At 35.2% G+C, this 23185-nt stretch overlaps 1 protein-coding gene across 9 annotated transcripts in view; it reads left to right on the plus strand.

The window, feature by feature from the left end:
- STXBP5L (syntaxin binding protein 5L) overlaps positions 1-23185 on the plus strand; it is a 377555-nt gene that overhangs the window by 341628 nt on the left and 12742 nt on the right. For all 9 annotated transcript variants that reach the window (XM_045502185.1, XM_045502187.1, XM_045502190.1 and 6 more), the window contains 3 exons: positions 8922-9092; positions 11181-11420; positions 19404-19764. In XM_045502185.1, coding sequence (XP_045358141.1) covers positions 8922-9092; positions 11181-11420; positions 19404-19764 — 772 coding nt within the window. The remainder of the gene's footprint in view (positions 1-8921; positions 9093-11180; positions 11421-19403; positions 19765-23185) is intronic.

The following is a 23185-nucleotide window of genomic DNA, read 5'->3' on the forward strand; positions in this document are numbered from 1 at the left end:
AATTCCAGTTAATGTACAGTGTAACATTAGTTTCAGATGTAGAATCTAATGATTCATCACTTACAGACAACACCCAGTACTCACTCATCACATGTGCCCTCCTTAATACCCATCACCCTTTTAACCCAACCCCTGCCCACCTCTCCTCCTGTAATCCTCAGTTTGTTCTCTATAGTTAAGAGTTTGTTTTCTGGTTTGTCTCTCTCCCCCCTCACCCAAGTTCATCTGTTTTGTTTCTTAAATTTCACATACGAATGAAATCATATGGTATTTTCTTTCTCTGACTTATTTCACTTAGCACAATACATTCTAGCTCCGTCCATGTCATTGCAAACGGCAAGACTTCATTCCTTTAATGGCTGAGTGATACTCCATTATATATATGTACATACCACCTCTTCTTTTTTCTTAATTTTTTAAATGTATGTTTATTTTTGAGACAGACAGAACATGATCAGGGGAGGGGCAGAGAGAGAGGAAGACACAAACTGAAGCAGACTCTGGGCTCTGAGTTGTCAGCACAGAGCCCGACATGGGGCTCAAACTCAGGAACTACAAGATCATGACCTGAGCCGAAGTTGGATGCTTACCCAACTGAGCCACCCAGGCACCCTAACCATACCACCTCCTTTTTTCCATTCATCACTCAGAGGACTGGACATTTCGACTCTTTCCATAATTTGGCTATTGTCAACAATGCTGCTTTAAACATTGGTATACGAGGGGCGCCTGGGTGGCTCAGCTGGTTAAGCGTCCAACTTCAGCTCAGGTCGTGATCTCACGGTTTGTGGGTTTGAGCCCCGCATCAGGCTCTGTGCTGACAGCTCAGAGCCTGGAGCCTGCTTTGGATTCTGTGTCTCCCTCTCTCTCTGCCCCTCCCCTGCTCTCTCTCTCTCTCTTAAAAATAAACATTAAACAAAATTAAACATTAAAAAAAATTAAACATTGATGCACATGTATCCATTCCAATTAGTATTTTCGTATCCTTTGAGTAAATACCTAATAGTGCAATTGGTGAATACTAGAGTAGTTCTATTCTTAATTTGGGGGGAGCCTCCATACCGCTTTCCAAAGTGGCTGCACCAGTTTGTATTCTCACCAACAGTGGAAGACGGTTCCCATTTTTTCACATCCTTTCTAACATCTTTTGTTTCCTGTGCTATTTTAGCCATTCTGACAGGTGCGAGAGGATATCTCATTGCAGTTTTGATTTGTATTTCCCTCATAATGAGTGATGTTGAGCATCTTTTCAGGTGTCTGTTAGCCAGCTCAAGGTCTTCTTTGGAAAAATATCTATTCATGTCTCCTGCCCATTTTTTAACTGGATTATTTTTTGAATGTTGAGTTTGATAAGTTCTTTATAGATTTTGGAAATTAACCCTTTATCAGATATATCATTTGCTCTCCCATTCCAATATATTCTCCCGTTCCAAAGGTTGCCTCCCAGTTTAGTTGAATGTTTCCTTCTCTAAACAGAAGGTTTTTATCTTGATGAAGTCCCAATAATTTAATTAGCTTTTGTTTCCCTTGCCTCAGGGGACATATCTAGTAAGATATTGCTGTGGCTGATATCAAAGGGGTTATTATCTGTGTTCTCTAGGATTTTGATGGTTTCCTGTCTCACAGGCTAAACAGCCAGTGTCCTGGTTAGTGGCCTTTAGCAGGTATCTCTGCACCTATGCTAAGGGGTGGGAGGAGGAAATGGGGCTGGCTGGTTATTTTACCCCCAGAGAGGCAATGCCTCCTTTCACAGATGTGCTCCACAGGGAAGGAACAGGCTCTCCCTGTGCCCTTAGGTGATCCTCACATCATGCAATCTGCCCTGGAGTTGTTTTCCTGCCTTTGCTCCAGGAATAGGGCAGCACCCTCAGGTCTCTATCCCAGAGAAGCCCACAGACCTCTAAAACTCCAGTCTTTCAGCCCCCTGGTTGCAAAATTTCACAAAATTCAGCCCCATTCATTTTCACAGCCAATGGCTGTGGGAAATTGTTCTCCTCGTACTTATCCCTGTACACTCTACTCTCTCTTGGCTTTCTCTGCAACCAGGACTCCTTCCTGTCCACAGCACCCATGTTCCATTTCTCCCCCAAAGCTGGTCTCTGCACTTCCTACCTTCCTCAAAAGTGGCCTCTTCTCTCCCTCTAGTTGTGCAGTTTATTCTGTCAGTTCTCAGACCAATTTCTTGAGTATTCAGAATGATTTGACAGTTATCCAGCTCTGTTCAAGTGATGAGACAAGCCTGGGATCCTCCTTCTACACTGCCAACTTAGCTCCTTCACAAGAAAACAAAAAAGATCTCAAACAAAACAACCTACCTTTCTACCTCAAGGAACTAGAAAAAGGACAAATGACACCCAAAATTAGTGGAAGAAAGTAAATAAAGATCAGAGCAGAAATAAATGAAATAGAGACTAACAAATCAAAAAGATCAGGGAAACTAAGAGCTGTATTTTTAAAAAAGAGAAACAAAATAGACAAACCTTTAGCCAGATTCACCAAGACTGAAAATCACAAGTGAAAGAGACATTATAACTGATGCCACAGAAACACAAAGGATCATGAGACTACTATTAACAATTGAATGCCAAAAGATTGGAGATTCTAGAAGCAGATAAATTTCTAGAAAAATACAACCTACCAAGACAATCATGAAGAACTAGAAAATCAAACAGACCAATTACTAGCAAGGAGATTGAGTCACTAATTTAAAACCTCCCAACAAATAAAAGTTTAGGACCAGATGGCTCCACTGCTGAGTTCTACTAAACATTTAAAGAATTAATACAATCCTTCTCAAATTCTTCCCAAAAAAATCAGAGTAGGGAAAATTTCCTAACTCATTTTTTCAAGGACACTACAAGAAAAGAAAGTTATAGGCCAATATTTCTGCTAAACATAGATGTAAAACTCCTCAACAAAATATTAGCAAGCCAAATTCAATAGTACATTGAAAGTATCTTATGATCAAGGGTAATATTCAAGTCAATGTGATTCATCATATTAGCCAAATGAAAAATAAAAATCCATCATCTCAATAGATGAAGAAAAAGCATTTGACAAAACTCATTATCTGTTCATAACAAAAACTACAACCAAGTGGGAATAGAGGGAATGTGCCTCACATAATAAAGATCATATGTGACAAGGCACAGCTAACATCATATTCAATGGTGGAAAAGTGAAAGCTTTTACTCCAAGATCAGAAACAAGACAAGAAAGAATGCTGTCACCACTTTTATTCAACATAGTACTGAAATACTCTCCAGGGCATGAAAAATAAATAAAAGGCATCCAAATAAGAACACAAGAAGTAAAATTGTCTATCTGCAGAATATATATATATATATATATATATATCCATAAGGTCTCCACCAAAAAAATACTAAAACTAATAAATTCAGCAAAGTTACAGAATAGAAAATCAATATATAAAGCTCAGTTGCATTTCTATACACTAACAACAAACTATTTGAGAAATTTTAAAATTCCTATTTAGTTGTATCAAAAAGAATAAAATACTTAGGAATAAATTTAACCAAGGAGGTAAAAGATCTGTGCACTGAAAACTATAAGATATTAAGAATTAAAGACACACATAAATGTAAAGATATTTCATACTCATGGGTTGCAAGAATTAATATTGTTAAAATGTCCATACTGCCCAAAGCAATTTATAGATTCAGTGAAATCCTCCTTAAAATTCCAATTACATTCTTCACCAAAATAGAATAATCCTAAAAATTTGCATAGAACCACAAATGACTCTAAATAGCCAAAGCAATCTTGAGAAGGAAGAGCAAAGAGGCATCACACTTTCTGATTTCAAACTATATTACAAAGCTATAGCAATCACAACAGTTTGGTATCAGCACAAAAATAGACACAAATCAATGAAACAGAATAGAAAGCCCAGAAATACACACACACATACACACACACACACACACACACACACACACACACACACACAGACTCAATTAATTTACAACAAAGGAGCCAAGAATATACAATAGGGAAAGGATCATCTCTTCAATAAATGCTGCTAGAAAAACTGTACATCCACATGCAAAAGAATGAAACCAAACCACTATCTTACACCATGCACAAAAATCAACTCAAAATGGATTAAAGACTTGAACACAGACCTTTAACAATACAACTCCAAGAAGAAAACAGAGATGGTAAGCTCCTTGACATTGGTTTTGGCATTTTTTTTTATTTGAAACCAAAAACAAAGAAAATATATGCAAAATTAAGCAGAAATATGATGTAGTGAGACTACATAAAAATAAAAAGCTTCTGTATAGTAAAGGAAACCACCAACAAAATGAAAAGGCAATCTACTCAATGGGAGAAAGTGTTTGTAAAGTATATATCTGATAAAAGGTTAATATCCAAAATATATAAAGGATTCATATAACTTAATAGCAAAAAAACTCAGATTAAAAAAATGGGCAGAGGTGGGTGCCTGCTGGCACAGTCAATAGTGCATGCAACTCTTGATCTAGGAGTTGTGAGTCCAAGCCCCATGGTGGATGTAAAGCCTACTTTAAAAAAAAAAAAAAAAAAAAAAAAAAAAACATGGGCAGAGGAACTGAATAGACACTTTTCCAAAGACAACATATAAATGGCCAACAGGTACATGAAAAGGTGCTTAACATCACTAATCATAAGAGAAATGCAAATCAAAACCAGAACGAGGTATCACCTCATACCTGCTATGGTATGTATCATCAAAAAGAATTAACAAGTGTGTTAAGAGTGTGGAGAAAAGGTAACCCTGTGTAGTGTTGGTAGGAATGTAAATTGGTGCAGCCACTATGGAAAACAGTATGGAGGTGTGTAATCACATTCCTGAAGACTCTAAGCCAAAGGTGGGTGACAACCCAGCAAGACCAAAGGAATGACCCAGAAACAGTGATTGAGATCTAGGTTTATTGGGGGCACTTACATACAGGGAGCCCAGGAGTGGCCAACTGAACAAAGCATCTGCTGCTGGAAACTAAACACAGCAAACTTTTATAGTGTAGCAATTATCCTAGGAATTCTCTGTAGCTTTGCCTTTCCTTGCACAGCAAATGTTCCAATGATATCAGAACCCACCACCTGGACATTTGCATTATCAAGGTGATACTCCAAGTTGGCCAGCCCTAGAGCCCCTGACCTGGAATGCTGAACAACATGTTTTCTACATATCTTGCTTATGGGAAATAACAGAGAGAAGACGGGATCTATACATTCTCAAGATAAAGATTAACAGCGGCATTAGGGTGTGCTTGTGCAAACCAGCCCTGGCCCTTAACACACAGGAGGTTCCTCAGAAATTAAAAATAGAACCACCATATAATCCAACAATCTCACTTCTGGGTATACATCCAAAGGAAATGAAAACAGGGTATTGAAGGGCTGTCTGCAGTCCTATGTTCATTTCAGCATTATTCACAATAGCTAAGATAGGGAAACAACCTAAGGGGCTATAAATGCATGAATGGATAAAGAAGACATGGTATATATACACAATGGAATATTATTGAGCCATGAAAAAGATGGAAATCTTGCCATTTGCAAAAACATGGATGGACCTTGAGGGCATTACATGAAGTGAAATAAGCCAGGCAAAGACAAATACTGCATGGTATATCACTTATATGATGAATATTTTTTAAAAAAAGTTATAGAAACAGTAGAAAAGTGGTAACCAGTAGCTGAGGGTAGGGAAAATAGGGAAGGGTTTGTAAGGTATAAACTTTCAGCTATAAGATGAGTAAGTTCTGAGAATCTAATGTAAAACATGATGACTATCGTTGACAACACAGTAATGTATAATTGAAATTTGCTAAGGGAGAACTTAATGTTCTCACAAAAAATAAATAAAGTGATGGGCATGTTAATTAGACAGTGGGAATACATTCCCAGTTTGTATATATATCAGATAATGATGTACAATTTATTATTTTTTTAATGTCTATTTTTGAGAGAGAGAGAAAGAGTGTGAGTGAGGGAGGGGCAGAGAGAAGAGGAGACACAGAATCCGAAGCAGGCTCCAGGCTCTGAGCTGTCAGCACAGAGCCTGACACGAGGCTCGAACTCATGAACTGTGAGATCATGACCTGAGCCAAAGTCAGATGCTTAACCAAAAGAGCCACCCAGGCACCCCTTGATGTATACTTTAAATGTTACAATTTTATATGTCAGTTTTACCTCAATGAAGCTGAAATTTTAATAATAGTTATTTCAAGTTAAAGCATTCTATTCATCACCGACAAAGCATAAGGCAATGGTTTCAGTAAGAAATTATTTTCCCTAAAACTGTAAAGTTAGTTTTAAACATCCATTTAAATGAACAAATTATAAGTTAAACTTTAAAAAACAAATGGTTAATTATTGAGAAATAAAGAGGAAGAAGCTCTTTGAAACTTTGCATTTCAGAGACTAACCATTAAACTCAAGGCGTATAAACCTTTGCTCATTCAAAGCATTTTTAACTTTGACAACAAAAATATAGCCATGAAAATTTTGCTATAGAAGAATCAAATTAAAACTGGAGATAAAAATTAAGCTCATCAAGGGGAAGACTAAGATTCTGTCCATCCAGGTTTTCAGCTTAAAATTCTTCAGAAAAAATATTCTAAAAATAAGAGCTTAAAAACCTCAAAAAAAATAAATAAATAAAAATAAAAAATAAAAAATAAAAAATAAATTAAAAAAAAAACCTCAAAAAAAAAGTCAGCAAAAAAGTAGAGAATGTTGACAGTCAAAAAACACTAAAATAAAGACAAATTAAAAATTACATAAACCTTAGTTTTGGGATTATGATGCAGAGATGTCCTGCTGAACCAGGCCAGCAATAGCACAGCTCCTAGCATGTAGCTCCGGAATCATCAATGCTGAGTCACTGACTTTTTTTTTTTTTTTTAAGTAAAACATTAACTCCTGTGTGGTTGGACATTGTTTGGGGCTGCAAGCTTCTGAGTACACCTCATAGTTTCTCTCTGAGCTTCCGAACTTCCTAATATCCTTTAATAAATTCCTTTCCTTCTAAAATAAATTAATCAAGCAAACCAACATTAAGTCAATTAACAAAGCAACTTTTCCTCCAACCAACACATCATGTCTGAGGAAGGGGCAACTCTTTCCAACAGATGTATGGCTTATTTTTGCAATTTATACCCCCAAAGTTGTCCTTTTTAATTCATTCTAGTTAGTGCCCATGTTGTGTCAGATGTTGTTAGTGCCAGAAGTTGCTCTCAGTATTTTTGCTGTTTATAAGACTACAGGAGGGGTAGAGCTCTTGACTTCAGCTTCCCTATGGCTAACTCATCAAGGGATATTTCTGTCTTTCCATCTGGGAGATCTGGGATTTCTGAAATCTGTGTTAATACGGAAGATGACTGGCCCCAAAAGACTTGGATCTCAATACGCATTACACAGGCTGCTCCTAAACCCTACTATATGTGTCTTCAAAACTTCTATCCCTTACCAAAATATTTTAAAGTGGCCCTGTGGCCCAGTTTTTAAGTATATACACAGTAAGTGAGAAAATCTGGATCCAAATTCTGCCCCCATGAATACTATTTATATATTATTAGATACTTTTCCAAACCCTTTTTTCTGAGCTTCAGTTTCCTCAGCTGCAAAATCAGGATAATAAAGGATCTACCCTGTAGGGCTGTTATTAACCTTAAATGGGTAGCGTTAGGGCACCTGGGTGGCTCAGTCAGTTAAGCAGCCAACTCTTGATTTCTGCTCAGGTCATTGTGTCACAATCACTGGGCATGGAGCCTGCTTAAGATTCTCTCTCTGCCTCTCCCATTTTTCACCCCCCCTCAAAAAAATTAAATGGGTAATGTTTATATAGTGTCTGGCATTTAAATATTTGATAAATGTTAACTCTCCTTGTTGAAAATAGTAAAAGAAACACTAATGCATATAAATGGTAAGACCTAATTGTCATGCTTGCACTAGCTCAAGGATATCCAGAAAATGGACACTTTTCAAATTCTACAATACAGAAAAGCTATAATGGAGTGGACACTTAGTACCACATGGACATTAAACATGATTCTTCTCCATTTAACTCTATTATCCTTTGAATGTCCAAAGCACATTTTAAAATGTATTCTGAATATTGCAGAACTATGAGATGATGTTTCAAATATAATATATCAGGATTAAAAAAAATAAGACCTATTTTTAGTGCTATTATTTACTGGTTTTTAAGTTCTATCACAACAGAGCTAAACTCATGAGCTCTAAGTAAATAGTACTATTTGTCTGGAATAAGAATGACAATAATAATTTTTGTTCAGAATTTACCATATACTAAGAAGTGTTCTGGCATGTAACATGAATTATCGCAAAATATCCGTGAAATAGATAATATTCCCAACTTACAGAAAAGGAGATTAAAGTATGGAGGACTACAATAATTTGTATAATTTGTAAATGGTAGAATTAGGATTTGAGCCCAGGCAGTCTGGCTTAAGAGTCATTATTCTTAAGTACCATTTTCAACTGCACAGTAAGATACTTCCATTCTCTATTTTAAACTCCAAGCACTTAAGTTGCTTCCAAAACTTATATAAATAGGTGCATCTTTAAATTATGCAAAATAAAGTTGAATACTATAACCTATTTTGTACTGCCATTAAATGATAAAATACCTAATGGAGACAATAAATTTTAAACTATTTTAACAGTCAAATATTAAAAATGAACTTATGTTTAATAAAAATCGTATGAAGTTTTTGGCTAACTACTGAAAATGTGACTAACTCTTAAAATAGTGAGGACTTAGCCATCTTTGTATGTTTTGAAAAAAATGAATTATCACTCTTCATTTACTAATCTACACATTCAGATTCCTTTACATATGAAGATTTAATTATGGTATTTATGCTGCCTTCTTCCTCCTGGTACAGATCATGTAAACGGACACTGCACAAGTCCAACCTCTCAGAGTTGCAGTTCTGGAAAACGTCTGTCTAGTGCTGATGTTTCAAAAGTAAATCGCTGGGGTCCTGGAAGACCACCATTTCGGAAAGCACAATCAGCTGCTTGCATGGAAATTTCTTTACCAGTCACAGCAGAAGGTAAGTTAAACATACAAATTTTTGTGGATACAATTAAAATTTGATATACCATATAATGGGAGCTAGAGGACAAGGGATATATATTACATGTAAAAGATATTTAAAACTATAGTCAGCTCTCAGCAATGAGTAACTGAGAGATTGGTCAAACTATGGCCATGATTCCAAATCCATTCCTCGCTACACCTCCTTCTTCATCTCTAAAACCAGGATGGCTCTGCTTATTGGTAGACACCTTCTCTTGTACAAAGGGAGACCTATGCTTTAATTTGTTCTCAAGACCCCCAGCAACAGAGTTTCCTTCCATCTCAATGGTGAGCTTTTAGTGTCTCTATCTGTAGTTATTTAATGTCTTGCAACCCTAATTTCCTCAACTGTCAAGTGAATGTGACCAAGAAAAAGGCAAGATCTTAAGTTCTTAAGTTTGCAATCTTCATCTTCATATGTTTTTTAAATGATTAAGTGCTTATTAGTGGAATGAGTATTGGAGCAGGGATTAAAGTATAAGAGCTAGAAGGCCAGAAAGTTTTAGACAGGGAGGAAAAAAGGAATCTTCTAACTTAGTGGCTACTGTCTTGCTGACAACTTTAGGGAAAGATATGGAAAAAATAATCTTAGGAAGATTTTCTATGGTAATTCTAGTCTATAAAGTAATTCCCCATTTACCACCCCTCAATAAATTTGATAGTAATGACCTATATTATTATTCAAAAATTTTAATTTAGAAACTATTTTAATTATTATACCATACTAAATCTGGTTCATTGACATGCAAATAATGAATTTATCTCTCTCATAGGTGTCTGTGAGTAACAACCTTGAATGTTGATGCACTATGAATGAAAAAACTTTCAAAGCATTTTAGCTAGGATTTGTATAATAAAAGCAAAATGTAAAGGTTATAGAAATAGCACTCTTAATCACTGGCTTGAGAGTTGAGAATTTTGACTTTCAGACATTTCTGTCTCTAATTTGTACTGGATTCTGGGGAAATTGCTTAACTCTATATCTCGGTCTCTAAATCTATAAAGTTATATAGATTATATCCAAGCTCCCTCTCATCTCTAAATTCTATTACGAATAATTATTTTTACAAACTTGCTGAGGGATATAAGGGGGAAATTAGGAATACTATATTTGTCTTTCTAGAAAAGGGATAATCTAAGGAACTTATATTTAACTCTTTTTATAAAAATGAGTCACACTTGTACCTATAAAGGAAGGAGTGAATATGTAGAAAAAAAGGAATATGAGGAACTTGTATTCCAGAGCAATTATAAGAACAAAACCTGCCTCGAATTCCTTTAACTGAGGATGAGTTTATGCTTGTTGGAGTGTACACATGTATGAGTGTTGATGAGCAGGAAAACTTGCAACTATCCTGCTTCCTGTAGGTGGGCTGAAGCCCCCTCAGAAAGATTACCATCAACAATGAGATGGCACGGTCTATAGCTTCTGATCTGGTCCTAGGAAAAGTTACATCTGGATTTGGATTCAAGGTAGGTAACCTGAAAGTAGTTCAGGGATACGACATTTGTTCTTTGGCCTTGGTAAATACTCCAATTTTTACAACTATAGTTACTCCAAATATAGCAAAACCAAAAATTGTGTTAGTTAGGGACATGTATTCACCACAGAACATTTGTGACCTTTCAGGTAAGTAGTCATAATTTTGTCCGTAAGAGGGAATTGCCAAGAAATCATTAGGAATATTTTCAATAATTGAGATACAGAAGCATAATTAAAATGGTACCAGAAATTCTTGTAACCTTTACTACTTAGACTAAATATTTTTTCCCCAGATTAGAAAATTTCAACTAATAGAGGAGGTAATGTAGGGGAAAAAACAGAACTCTGGAGTCCCAAGTTCTGGTCCCAGCTCTGCCTAAGTTTATGATTTATACTTCTGGACTTCAGTCTCTTCATTATTAAAATAAGCTGGTGAATTGGACAAGCTGTCTTCCAGATCAGTTAACAAGGAACCAAATTCTACTTCCCTCTCATAATTTTGTTTTTCATGTATGAAGTCTGACTTTACTTCTTATAGAAATACACTAACTTAATTTTTGTTCTTCTAAACATCCATAGAAAGCCGAGAGAATTCCTATAATCGTTCTAGAAGTTCGAGCATCTCCAGTATTGACAAAGATTCTAAAGAAGCAATTACAGCACTATACTTCATGGAGTCTTTTGCTCGGAAGAATGACTCTACAGTCTCCCCTTGTTTGTTTGTTGGAACTAGTCTGGGAATGGTGTTAATCATCTCCCTGAACCTACCTTCAGCAGATGAACAAAGATTTACAGAACCAGTCATGGTATTTCCAAGTGGTAAGAGTTCTTATTTTATTCCTTAATTGCTATTTTTCACATTTTGACATAAGATAATGTATAACATTAATTTGTATTGATCTGGAGGACTATAAGCATTCTGTATGTTGGAACTATTGAGAATTTCATAAATCATATACTACCCCAACATTTGTCATATAGCAACTTACCATTCATTAGGATAAAATAGTATAATCATTTCTATGGTAGTAAACTGTATAACTGCCCACCTAAACAATGCCTTGGGGAAAAAGCTTCTGAAAAGCACTAAGGAAAACCTTAATGCAAAAGTTAAAGTATTTAATGAAGTATTTCTCTAAAGTTCTAGGCCAGAGCAGAGCCTATATCATCCCTGACAAATTCAGAACAATTAAGCTAGAAGCACTACATAGCTTTTGAAAATCTTCAGTAAACTTTCTATCTTGTTTCAAAAGCATACCACACAATTTCTTTCCTTTTTATCCTAGTGCCTGAAGAATTTGACCTAAGTTATGAGTACTGTTGCTAAAGCATATGTTCTTCTTAAAGCAAAGTATCTTCTTCCTACTTGAATTATCTTTTTTTCTTTTCAAAGAGATGAATGTGATTCCTCACGCAATTCCTTTGAACATTTAAAATTTTGTTCTCAGTAACTTTTGCTTTGTATTTCCTATGTATGATAAGAAATGTTTTTCAGACAGTTTTTAGGTAAAAAAATAAAAAAGGAATTTTATTAATATATAGGATAAGGAATTTTATTTAAGGAATAAATATGTATTTTATTTAAGGAATAAATATATATGTATTAAGGAATACATATATACGGTATGCCAGGTTAGAGAGAGTTTTGTTTTCTTAACTGGTGTACTAAATTCTTATAGATATTTACTTAATGTAGATGGAATAGTCAGCTCTCTCCTAGTGTGGCAAATTTAGATAAACGTATTTATGTGTATGTGTATGTGTTAAATAACAGAAGTTGATCTTCTCACACTTCTGGAGACTAGAGGGCCAAGATTAAGGAGTCAACAGATTTGGTTTCTTCTGAGGCCTCTCTCCTTGGCTTGCAGATCACCAAAGGTGCCATGTGTTCACATGGCTGTCCTTCAGTGTGCATGTACCCCTAGTGTCTCCCTGTGTATGCAAACTTTTTCTTAGACAGACACCAGTTTGGATTAGGGGCCACCCTAACAACTTCCTCTTAATCGCTTCTTTAAAGGTTTTACCTTCTGAGGTACTGGGTTCTAGGCCTTCAACACATGAATTTGGTGGAGAAACAATTCAGCCCATAAAATGCATTGTATTTTAAAAGTTAATCTGCTAGGATCACTGTATTTTAATTGTAAACATATTTCACGATGAGAAAACATCTTTTACTACATTCCTTATTTTAAGGAAATATGCACAATTCTCTTATATTGGTTGAGTTAAAGCCAGATTAGTGAGGTCATAATGAATTATTAAACATTAATTCAATCCACTATTTAACTCAATAAATTGTTATACATATTGGACACCTAATATGTGCCAGGCATTCCTCCCAAGTTTAAAGGTGAAAATTTATCTCTTGTGTACAAAAGTTTACAACCATAAGTGAAAGACAGTTTTTTAAGAGATATTCTAAAAAATGTGGTTTTCTATTTCACAAGCTTAGAAATAAACATTCTCTGGAACTGACTTAACAGATCTCTCAATATTGTAGGGAAGTCCTTTAGCATTCTTAGCAAACAGACATAGACTAAAAATGATGGCAAATTACAAAATAAGTATAGATTTAACTTAATAATGTGGTATCTAGTTAGTAAGTAGTTGCAAAGCTTTTCCTCATCTAGTTAAAGATATATAATGGGAACCTGTCTTCTCCAATTTTCTATGTCATTATTCTCCTGTTCCTTCCAGACTTTAGTTAATATCAACACCAGCTCACCAATTGTAACCAATGTACCACATTAATACAAGATGTTAATAAAGGACAAAGGGGTCATATGGGAGCTCTCTGTACTACTTGCTCAATTTTCTGTAAACCTACAAGTGCTCTAAAAAAAAGTATTTTTTTTAAAAAAGGTATACAATAGAGAAAACTATGAAGCTGGTTTCCAATGTGTTTTACAAATAACCATGGAAAAGAGAGAAAGCCTAATTAGAAGATCATAAGAGACTACTATGAACAATTATACGCAAATAAACCAGACAACCTAAAAGAAATGGATAAATTCCTGGAAACATATAACATACCAAGACTGAATCATAAAGAAATAAAAAGTCTGAACAGATCTATAACTACTAAGGAGATTGAATCAGTAATCAAAAACCTCTCAATAAAGAAAAGCCAACTCTTTTTTTAAGGAATCTTTTCACTTTAATTTACCGTGGTTGTCTTGACAGCAAATTCTATTCAATGATATGGAAATTTGAACTGTACTCAATCATTGAATTTTAGAGTGGAAAAGCACCTTAAGGTTATCCATTCCCTGTAGTTATGCCTTAGTCTGTATCAGAATCGCTTGGAGGGTTTGTTACAACACAGATTATTGGTCCCCACCCTCAGAGTTTCTAATTAAACAGGTCCGGGGTGGGGTCTGAGGATTTGCATTTTTAACAAGCTTCCAGGTGATGCTGATTCTACAAATGCCACTTTATATAGGCTAGGATGGAAAAATCTACAATTCTTTACTCCTGCGCAGGGAAAAACACAGTGCTTCCTCCTTCTGTGTGCCTCTTTCAAACTGCTTCCACACTCACAACACTTCTGACACCACATGTGGAGAGGTTTTTCCCCATAAGAAGCAGGTCTTTGCAACACCAGCTGGGTGTCCCACAGTTTAACTCAATTCTGACACTATCTGGAGATAATTGTCAGATTCCACAGGTTAAGAACTGATTCCCACAAAACTGCTCCCTCTCCTTCCTTTAGATGTCAATCACCAGTCTAGTTTGTCACCTGTGCTTCTGACACATTGGCTATAAATCTGAGGTTCCCACAACCCCCTCTTTGGGTTCAATTAATTTGTTAGAGTGGCTTCAGAACTCAGGAAAACTGTTTACTTACCATTTACCAGTTTATTATGAAAGGATACAGATGAACATCCACGTGGAAGAGATGCGTGGGTAAGGTATGTGGAAAAGAACACAGAGTTTCCATACCCTCTCCAGGAGCGTCAGTCTCCCTGCACTAACACCTGTTCACAAACCCGGAAGCTCTTCAAAGCCCTTCCTTTTGGGTTTTTATGGAGGCTTCATTACTTAGGCATGATTGACTAAATCATTGATCATTGGTTGAATTCAATCTCCAGGCCCCTCCTCTCCAGAGATTGGGAAGGGATGGGACTAACGGTACCAACCCTCTAAACACAGCTGGTTCCTCTGGCAACCAGCCCCTATCCTTGGGTAAGATCCAAAAGTCACCTCATTAACATAATAAAAGACACCTGTGTTTTCTCCTCCTTGAGGAAATTCCAAATGTTTTAGCAGCTCAGTGCTAGATACAGAATAAAGACCAAAATAAATGTTTATTATAAATCACAATATCACACATGCAAATTTAGCTTAATTACAATCCTGGTTAAATTTATTTCTCCCTGCTTATTTATATGCCTGTGCAGCTGAACATGGCTGGAGAAAAACATAACCACAATAAATAGTCTCATTTTGAAATAAATCACCAATAACTTCAAGTAGGTTCCTATGCTGCTGGGTAATATCCTCTCTCCCACACTCTCAATCATATATTTTCTCCACTCTCCTCAAACCTCAAATACCTCCTCCACTATTTTCAATGTCAGCTAATGACCATGTGTCCTCTTTTACTGAGAAAATTGAAACAAGCAGATAACTTCAAACACCATATCTACCAACCTGTCTGCTTATATCTCCATGGTCTCTGTATTCTCTCCTGTTATTATGACTAAACTGTGTAAGCTCCCAACTTGGCCAACTTCTCTATTTGTATACTCAAAGTCAATCCAGCAACTTTTCCTGTTTCCTTTATACCTAATTGTGTAATTATAGTGATAATAAATACTTACCTTTCTGCTAGATCAGCAAATAAACATGCTGTTCTTTCTCCCATTAAAGGAGAAAAACTTGGGGTGCTTGGCTGGCTCAGTTGGTACAGCATGCAACTCTTGATCTTGGGGTTGTGAGTTTGAGCCCCACAGTGGGTGTAGAGATTACTTAAAATCTAAAAGTAAGTAAATGAGTAAATAAAAGAGAGACACTCTGTCTTGAATCTATCCCTCTATAATGCTCCATTTCATTTCTTTTTCTTTAATGCAAAATCTTTGAAATGTTTTTGTTATATTCACGATTTCCAATTTTATTCTTTCATACTCTCTAGGCTCCATTCTAAACAAGCTTTCTCCCATACTAATCAATAAAAACCTTTGTCTGGTCACCACTGACCTCATGGCTCAATCCAATGGTCAGTTGTCAGGCCATGTATTACTTGACATATCAGCAACATATTACCAAGTTTACCGTTGTCCCTACCTTAAAAACACTTCACTTGGATTCCAGAACAGTATATTTGCCTACTTTTCCTCCTACCTTTGTAGCCATTCCTTCTCAGTCCACTTTACTGGTTCCTCCTCATTTCACTAGACTTAAAACATAAGAATGCCCAAAGACGGACTCAAACCTTTTCTGTTTTCTATTTACATTCGAGGACAAAATGACTTTAAGCCTGCCTCATGACTTTAAATGCCATTGAAAATCTAATGGGTTATATATTTTTTATTTATAGTCTGGAATTGTCTCCTAATTTCTGACATAGATATCCAGTTACTTGACATCCACTTGGATATCTATTAATCGTCTCAAACTTACCATGTCCAAAATCGAGTTCCTGGTTTCCTTTGCTTTCTCCCATATTCATTACCACATCTGTTCATGACAATTCCATCCTTCCAATTTCTCTCGTCAGTAACATTAGAATCATCCTGGACCACTGTTTCTTTCACACTCTGAATCTAATTTATTAGCAAATTCTGTTGGCTTGACTTTTATAGTATCCTCAGATTCTGACCATTGCTTACCACTTCTATTGCTACCACCTGATTGGAAGAAACTTTTATCCTTTCCTTGCCTTGATTTATTGTAGTAACCTCTTAACTGTTCTCCCTTTGGAATATGGCCAGCAGAAAGAGTGATCATGTTAAATGAAAATTAGATTACATCACTCTATTCTCAGAATCTTCCTTATACCAAGTAAAAGTCTGAGTCTTTACTGTGTTCTACAAGACCCTTTATAACCTGGATCCATCTCTGATCTCTCTGATCTCATCATCTCTAAGTCTGCCCTTTGCTGCTCTAGAAAGTCAAGATCTGAAAAGAGTTTGAGATTTTACTTTATTTGCAAGCTAATAAAGTTAGCTTTCCAGTTTTATGAATGTTGATAGAAGATAAAAGACTCCTGGTTCAGAGATGAAAGATAATCAGATATCTGACCAGTAGTCAGTATATCAGCATTTTGTGCTGGTTTCCTGAGTCCTGATTCTCACAGTATGAAGCAAAGAAGCCTTCTCTTCTATATTAGTCTTCTCAAGACACCATAACAAAATACCACAGAGAGGGTGGCTTAAATAACAGAAATTTATTTTCTCACACTTCTGCAGACTGCAAATCCCAAACCAGTGTCCCAGCAGTGTTGGTATCTGGTGAGAGCTCTCTCTTTGAGTTGTAGACAGCTGCCTATACACTGTGTTCTCATAGTGTTTCTTCTGTGTCCGGAAAGAGTGAACAAACTCTGGTGTCTCTTGTTTTAAGGACACTAATTCTATCAGATCATGGCCCTACCCTATGGCCTCATTTAACCTTAGAGGCCCCATCTCCAAGTACATCCACACTGGGGGTTAAGTCTTCAACCTAAGAATTTGAGAGAGGGGAGAGGTAGAAACATTTAGTCTGTAACACCTTCTACTCTATTAAAATTTAATCATACCTTTTCCCTAGAGTTCTTATCTCCTTTCCTGCTTTATTTTTTTCCTTAGTATTTATCAGTGTCTAATATCTCATATATATACTTTGTTATCATATATGGTCTATCCCTAAAACAGAACCTAGAACACATAGTAAGTCCTCAATAAATATAAGTGAAGGTTGTAGTAGGGTAGGCTGCCATTGTGGAAAGCTGGAGTAAGGTATACTTCCAGCCAGTGAGACCTCCTTCAAGAGGAAAGTCCTAATTACTTGTGTGGTGAATTATTTACCATAGACTGAACTGTGAAGATCTTATTATACAGGACCTTAAGTTTAAGCTTACTTTGCAATGAAGTGTATTTCTGAAATAGTAGTGGCTTACAATTTGGACTTTAAGTTTTTTTTGTTTAAGTTAGGAAAGATTAATGGCAAGTCATAAAGATTAATACATATTTGAAAAAACTTAAACCCTGTATAAACCTAATGGACAGAATATAATCAAAGCATTTTTTTTATCACAAATTAGGAGACAAAGCAGCTGTTTTGGCAAGGGCAGATTATTGAGAAATTGTCATTTTGATGCTGACAGTTTGTAAGCATCAGGTATAAGTAAAATGGCTTCCAAAATGTAGATTTCTTATCTTTTTAACCTACCTTAGGGTATCTCTAAATTGAGGGTGCTAAGATATTTATAATTAGAAGAGTTATCCCATGACAGGTAATTAAGGAAATGTGGCTTTATAGAAGAATGAATCCTAGATGAATTCTAATTAAATCACTTGTCATAGCTTTGGAAATCCCCCCCCGCCCCACCCCCCACTTCCGGAACACTGGGAGAGCTGTTCTTTTATTACTTGATGAAGTGCCCAAACCCTGCTCTCCTAACTTCTTCAGTTCCCTTGTAGGACATTTGCAAGATTCTTCTTTTTAAAGTGGATTTTAAAACACAACTGGGATGTTAAATCATCTAAACACGTTATTTTAAATTTGATTAAGTACTTTAAGTTATAAAGTACTTTAAATGGAATGTATTTTTATTTATTATCCTTCCTTTTACAAGTGTCTGTCATATGTACACTTTTGAGGCAATATTAGCCTAGGTTAATCCCCTTACTCTCTCTACATGATGTCAGAGGACAAAGGAAAAAAAAGGCTCTTGGGCATTGCTTACAGGAGTCTGGTATTGTCCCAAAGTCAATCTGTCACAAGTTGTCTCCCAAGTTTTATAATATCCTGTTTATAATATCCTGGACTGGTAAAAATAGCCCATAGGTAATAATTTGGCATGGATATTCAAACTTGGAGAATCCAGGTGAGTAAACTTCTTTTCTATATAAACATGCATAAGCCTGCGTAAGAGCCAAAGGAAGTTTTTTTTTTCTAATACAATCAAAATTGCTAGCATGAACTCTATATGTCAAAATTTCATGAAATTTATTCCAGGTGTTCAATTTCAGAAGAAGAAACCATTTTCTAGTAAATGAGCCTAAGAAATAAGGAAATAGGATCAGATGGCATGATTTTTTTCAGTTGGGAGTTATTTCAATAAATGAAAATTATAAATGTTCTAAAATTTGCTTTTAAAAAAAGGATTTTAAGGGAGACTATATAGTATAGCAAAAGAATACTGGATTAGAAATTAGGAAATGTGAATTCTAGTCCAGGCTCAACAACCAACCTGCCATCTGACATGGCCCAAATCTGGGCCTCCATCTTCTCATTAATAAAATGAAAGGATTTGGGTGCTTGGCTGGCTCAGTTGGTAGGGTGTATGTGACTCTTGATCTTGGTAAGTTTGAGCCTTACAATGGGTGTAGAGATTACTTAAAAATAAAATCTTAAAAGTAAATAAATAATAAAATGCAAGGATTTGACAAGTTGATGTCTTAGGCCCCTTTTAGATCTAACATTCTATGATTCCAAGTTATTGCAACTGATGAACTCGCAAATCTACTGATTTATGTATATTACTGCAATATTGTGGCACTATAAATTATAAATAATTATAATATAAAGCATTTATTGCCATGAATAACAGCTGTTTTAGAAAGAATTTCACATGCCAGTGATATGAAATTGTTTTTATAGGTACATTCCTCTCACTGAAAGGAGCTGTGCTAACATTCTCCTGTATGGACCGAACTGGTGGATTAATGCAACCGCCATATGAAGTTTGGAGGGATCCAAACAACATAGATGAAAATGAAAAATCTTGGAGAAGGAAACTGATCATGAACTACCCCTCTCCATCCCAAGAAACAGGAGATCATCAGTATACAGTAATCTGCTCAGAAAAACAAGCCAAAGTCTTCTCACTGCCTTCTCAGACTTGTCTTTATGTTCATAACATCACGGAGACATCTTTTATACTGCAAGCAGACGTGGTGGTCATGTGTAACAGTGCCTGCTTGGCATGCTTTTGTGCCAATGGGCATATCATGATAATGAGGTACTTGCCTTCTTTATAAATTGTCTGGTAATCACAACAGTGTGAATAAGGTACAATTTTGAAAAGTATATGTATGATGTGCAATCAAGAAGCAAACTGAGATCATTCTTTCATTATGTTTGTGAATGTTTTATTGTTTGACAATTTGAAGAAACTCTGGTTTTTTTTTAAATTTTTTTTGTTAAAAATGCTTTGCATTCTGAATGAAATACATATATTTTAATTGATTTCAAGGAATCTAAGGAAAGACTGATTTTTCTAGTCATTCACACAATTCAAGCATTTATTGAACATATGTATCTCCCATATACTATGCTAGTCATGAAATATAAAAATGAATAAGCTATAAGGAAAAGAAATTAACTTACTTTTACTATGTTTTATAGTCCACATAAGTATTTTACATACAGAATTTAATTTGATCCTTATGGTTTCTGTAGGACATAGGAAAACAAAGTATTATTTGCATCCTCCATTTTACATATGTTAATAAATTAAAGTTTAAATCACCTCAGGTTACAAGTCTAGGAAAAAGTGAGACCAGCACTGAACAGTATACTAAAAGTCATCACTACAACTGAAATATAACACTGTGTAAGTTTAAGGTATACAGCACAATGATTTTATATATACACACACACACAATATATATATATATAATAGTAATTTCACTCTATGTGTGTGTATGTGTGTGTGTGTATATATATATATATATATATATATATATATATATATACATGTATATATGACTACCACAATAACATTAGTTAACACATCCATCACTTCACATAGTTACATTTGTGTGTGTGTGTGGGGTGAGAAGTTTAAGATCTAATCTTCTAGCAATCGAGTATACAATACAGTATTGTTAACTATGAGTCACCATGCTGTACATTAGACCCCCAGAAGGTATTAATCTTGTAACTGTAAGTTTATGCCCTTTGACAACCTTAATAATGTGCTATCAGCTGAGAGATTTCATTATACTGTTAGTAAACTAGAATAAAATTCATGAGACACAAACTTAATTACCTATTTTATGAATTCAACAAACATTTAATAAATATAACCTATGTAGAAGTCACTGTCATTCATTTTAATACATCACCTGGTTCTAAAAATCATTGAGACAGTTAAGCATTATACTAGGCCTATGGAAGATATAAAAATTAGTAAAAACATAGTCCTAATCCTTAAAAAGCTTACTATCAAATTGGGGAGATAAGACAGATACACAAATAATGATAACACAATGAACATGTATATTCCAACAGAGGAAATATAGGATTGAATCTTCTAGTCACAAACTAAGTTCTCAGAATCAAAGTCACGAGATAGTTGGTATATGTTATTAAATACAAGATGTTGGGAGGAAAGTAAACTGGAGAGAAAGATTGGGGTAAATTATTGAGGACCTGTAAGGGCAGGCTAATGAGTTTGATATTAATCAGTTAATAGGAAATATTGTTTTTAAAGCTGCATTTAACTTGCTCTAGCTATACATCAGGAAATACATATAAAGGAAGAGCTTGAAATGGTCTTCTGAACTAAAGTTTTAGCTATCTTGAAAGCAAGGTGGAAACAGATGTGAGGGATAATTGAGGAAAACTTGCTAAATATAAAACTGATTGTGAAAGGTAATGGAGGCCATTAAATCACAGGATTAGAAGAGAATTTAACTGAAAATATTTAATGAACCTGGGTAGCAGCGATGTCATTAAAACAGGAAATAAGAGAATTTGGAAAAGCTGAAAATGAGAAATTTGAGAATGAATTCTTGGAATATGAGGTGTTTTTAAGTGATCCCACAGAAGTTTGGCAAGCAATTTTAGGTTCGGACTGTTAGAAAAATATGGAAGATCCAGCTCTGTTAGTCATCTATATAAATGCATTAGTGAAAGTTACAGCAGTGAATGAGATCATCAAAGAAGATAGTATAAAAAGAATGGAGAAATAGACTGATCTGGGTACAAAAACTTGGGGATATCTCTATATTTATGTAGTAGAATAAAAACAAAATCCAGCAGAGGATATTGAGGAGAAGTCATCAGAGATATAGGAAAAGGAGAAGAATAACTTCATGAAATAAAAAGGATAGAAGAGTATCCAAACAAAAATAGAAGACCACCAAGAAAACGTCAAGAGGTAGTCAGATATAGCAGAGAGGCCAAAGAATTTGAGTAGAAGAAAAAACACTAGGCCTGGCCTGGCAACTAGTAGGGTATTAGTGATCCTTGCAAAACAAATCTTAGAAGCATAGCAGAGGCAAAAACAAAATTTTCAATGGAGAAAGAGACAGTGGTATAGATCAAAAGTTGACAAACTACAGCCAACAGGCCATATCTATCCTGCCCTTCCTGTAATCTGATATTGTACAGCTGGCAAGCTAAGAAGGGATTTTACATTTTAAAATGTTGAAAAAAATCAAAGAGAATATTTCATAATATGTGAAAATTACATGAAATTAAAATTTCAATGTTCATAAATAGTTTTTGGAACACAGCCATACCCATTTGTTTACATATTGTCTAGCTGCTTTTGCATGACAAGGCAGAGTTGAGTAGTTATAACAGACTATATGGCCTACAAAGCCTACAATATTTACTATCTGGCTCTTTAATAAATGTTTGCCAACCCCTGGTATAGATTGTTTTTTCAGGAAACTTTGTGGTAAAAATATAGATGAGGGACAGGAAAGTAGTTCAAGAGCAAAACTTGGCTTTCGAGAGTGTTTTCATTGTTAGATTTTCTTTAATAGAGGAGACATGTAAGCCAAGGAAAAGTAGCTACATAAAGTTTAAAAAAAATAAAAAAAATAATTTACTGTCTACTCATTCTCTTAGATATTTCTGGTTCTGTCTCTGTTTCTCTGTTTCTGTTTCTCTTTCTCAAACTATTTTTCAGTATTTGTCATGAAAATCATTCCAGTCTTGTTTGAAAATGAGGACTTCACTCCTAGACATGCCTTAGTTTTGAGGGAAAAAAAAATGTGTATCACACATACCCTCTCCTCCTCAAGCTCACATTTAGTCACTCAAAATTTTTCTTTTAAGTTAAAAGACGTTAAACTGTTGTCACAATTGAAAATTTTAGTTTGATAGTGATTACTTACCTTGTTTTTGCAAAATTTTAGTGAGTCTCGTTTTCTCAAATGATACTGAGTATATCTGAAAATTAATTTCCATTTAAATAAATATGTGCTGCCATCTACATTTATGAGGAGGGAAATTGCTTGAAAAATGAAAAATAGAGAGTTTAAAAAACAGCAGGAGTCATAGCAACAGGAGAATTAAGATGCTATCTCTGTCTTCCTCTGCTCTATGTAAAAACTGCTTTACATGGTAATGGCTACTTTAATATTAATTATGTCCTAGTGGAAAATCTTCATGTGTTCTTGAGGATCTCAAAAATATTTGGAAGG

Source organism: Leopardus geoffroyi, chromosome C2 (assembly GCF_018350155.1).
Source record: "Leopardus geoffroyi isolate Oge1 chromosome C2, O.geoffroyi_Oge1_pat1.0, whole genome shotgun sequence".
Lineage (NCBI taxonomy): Eukaryota > Metazoa > Chordata > Mammalia > Carnivora > Felidae > Leopardus > Leopardus geoffroyi.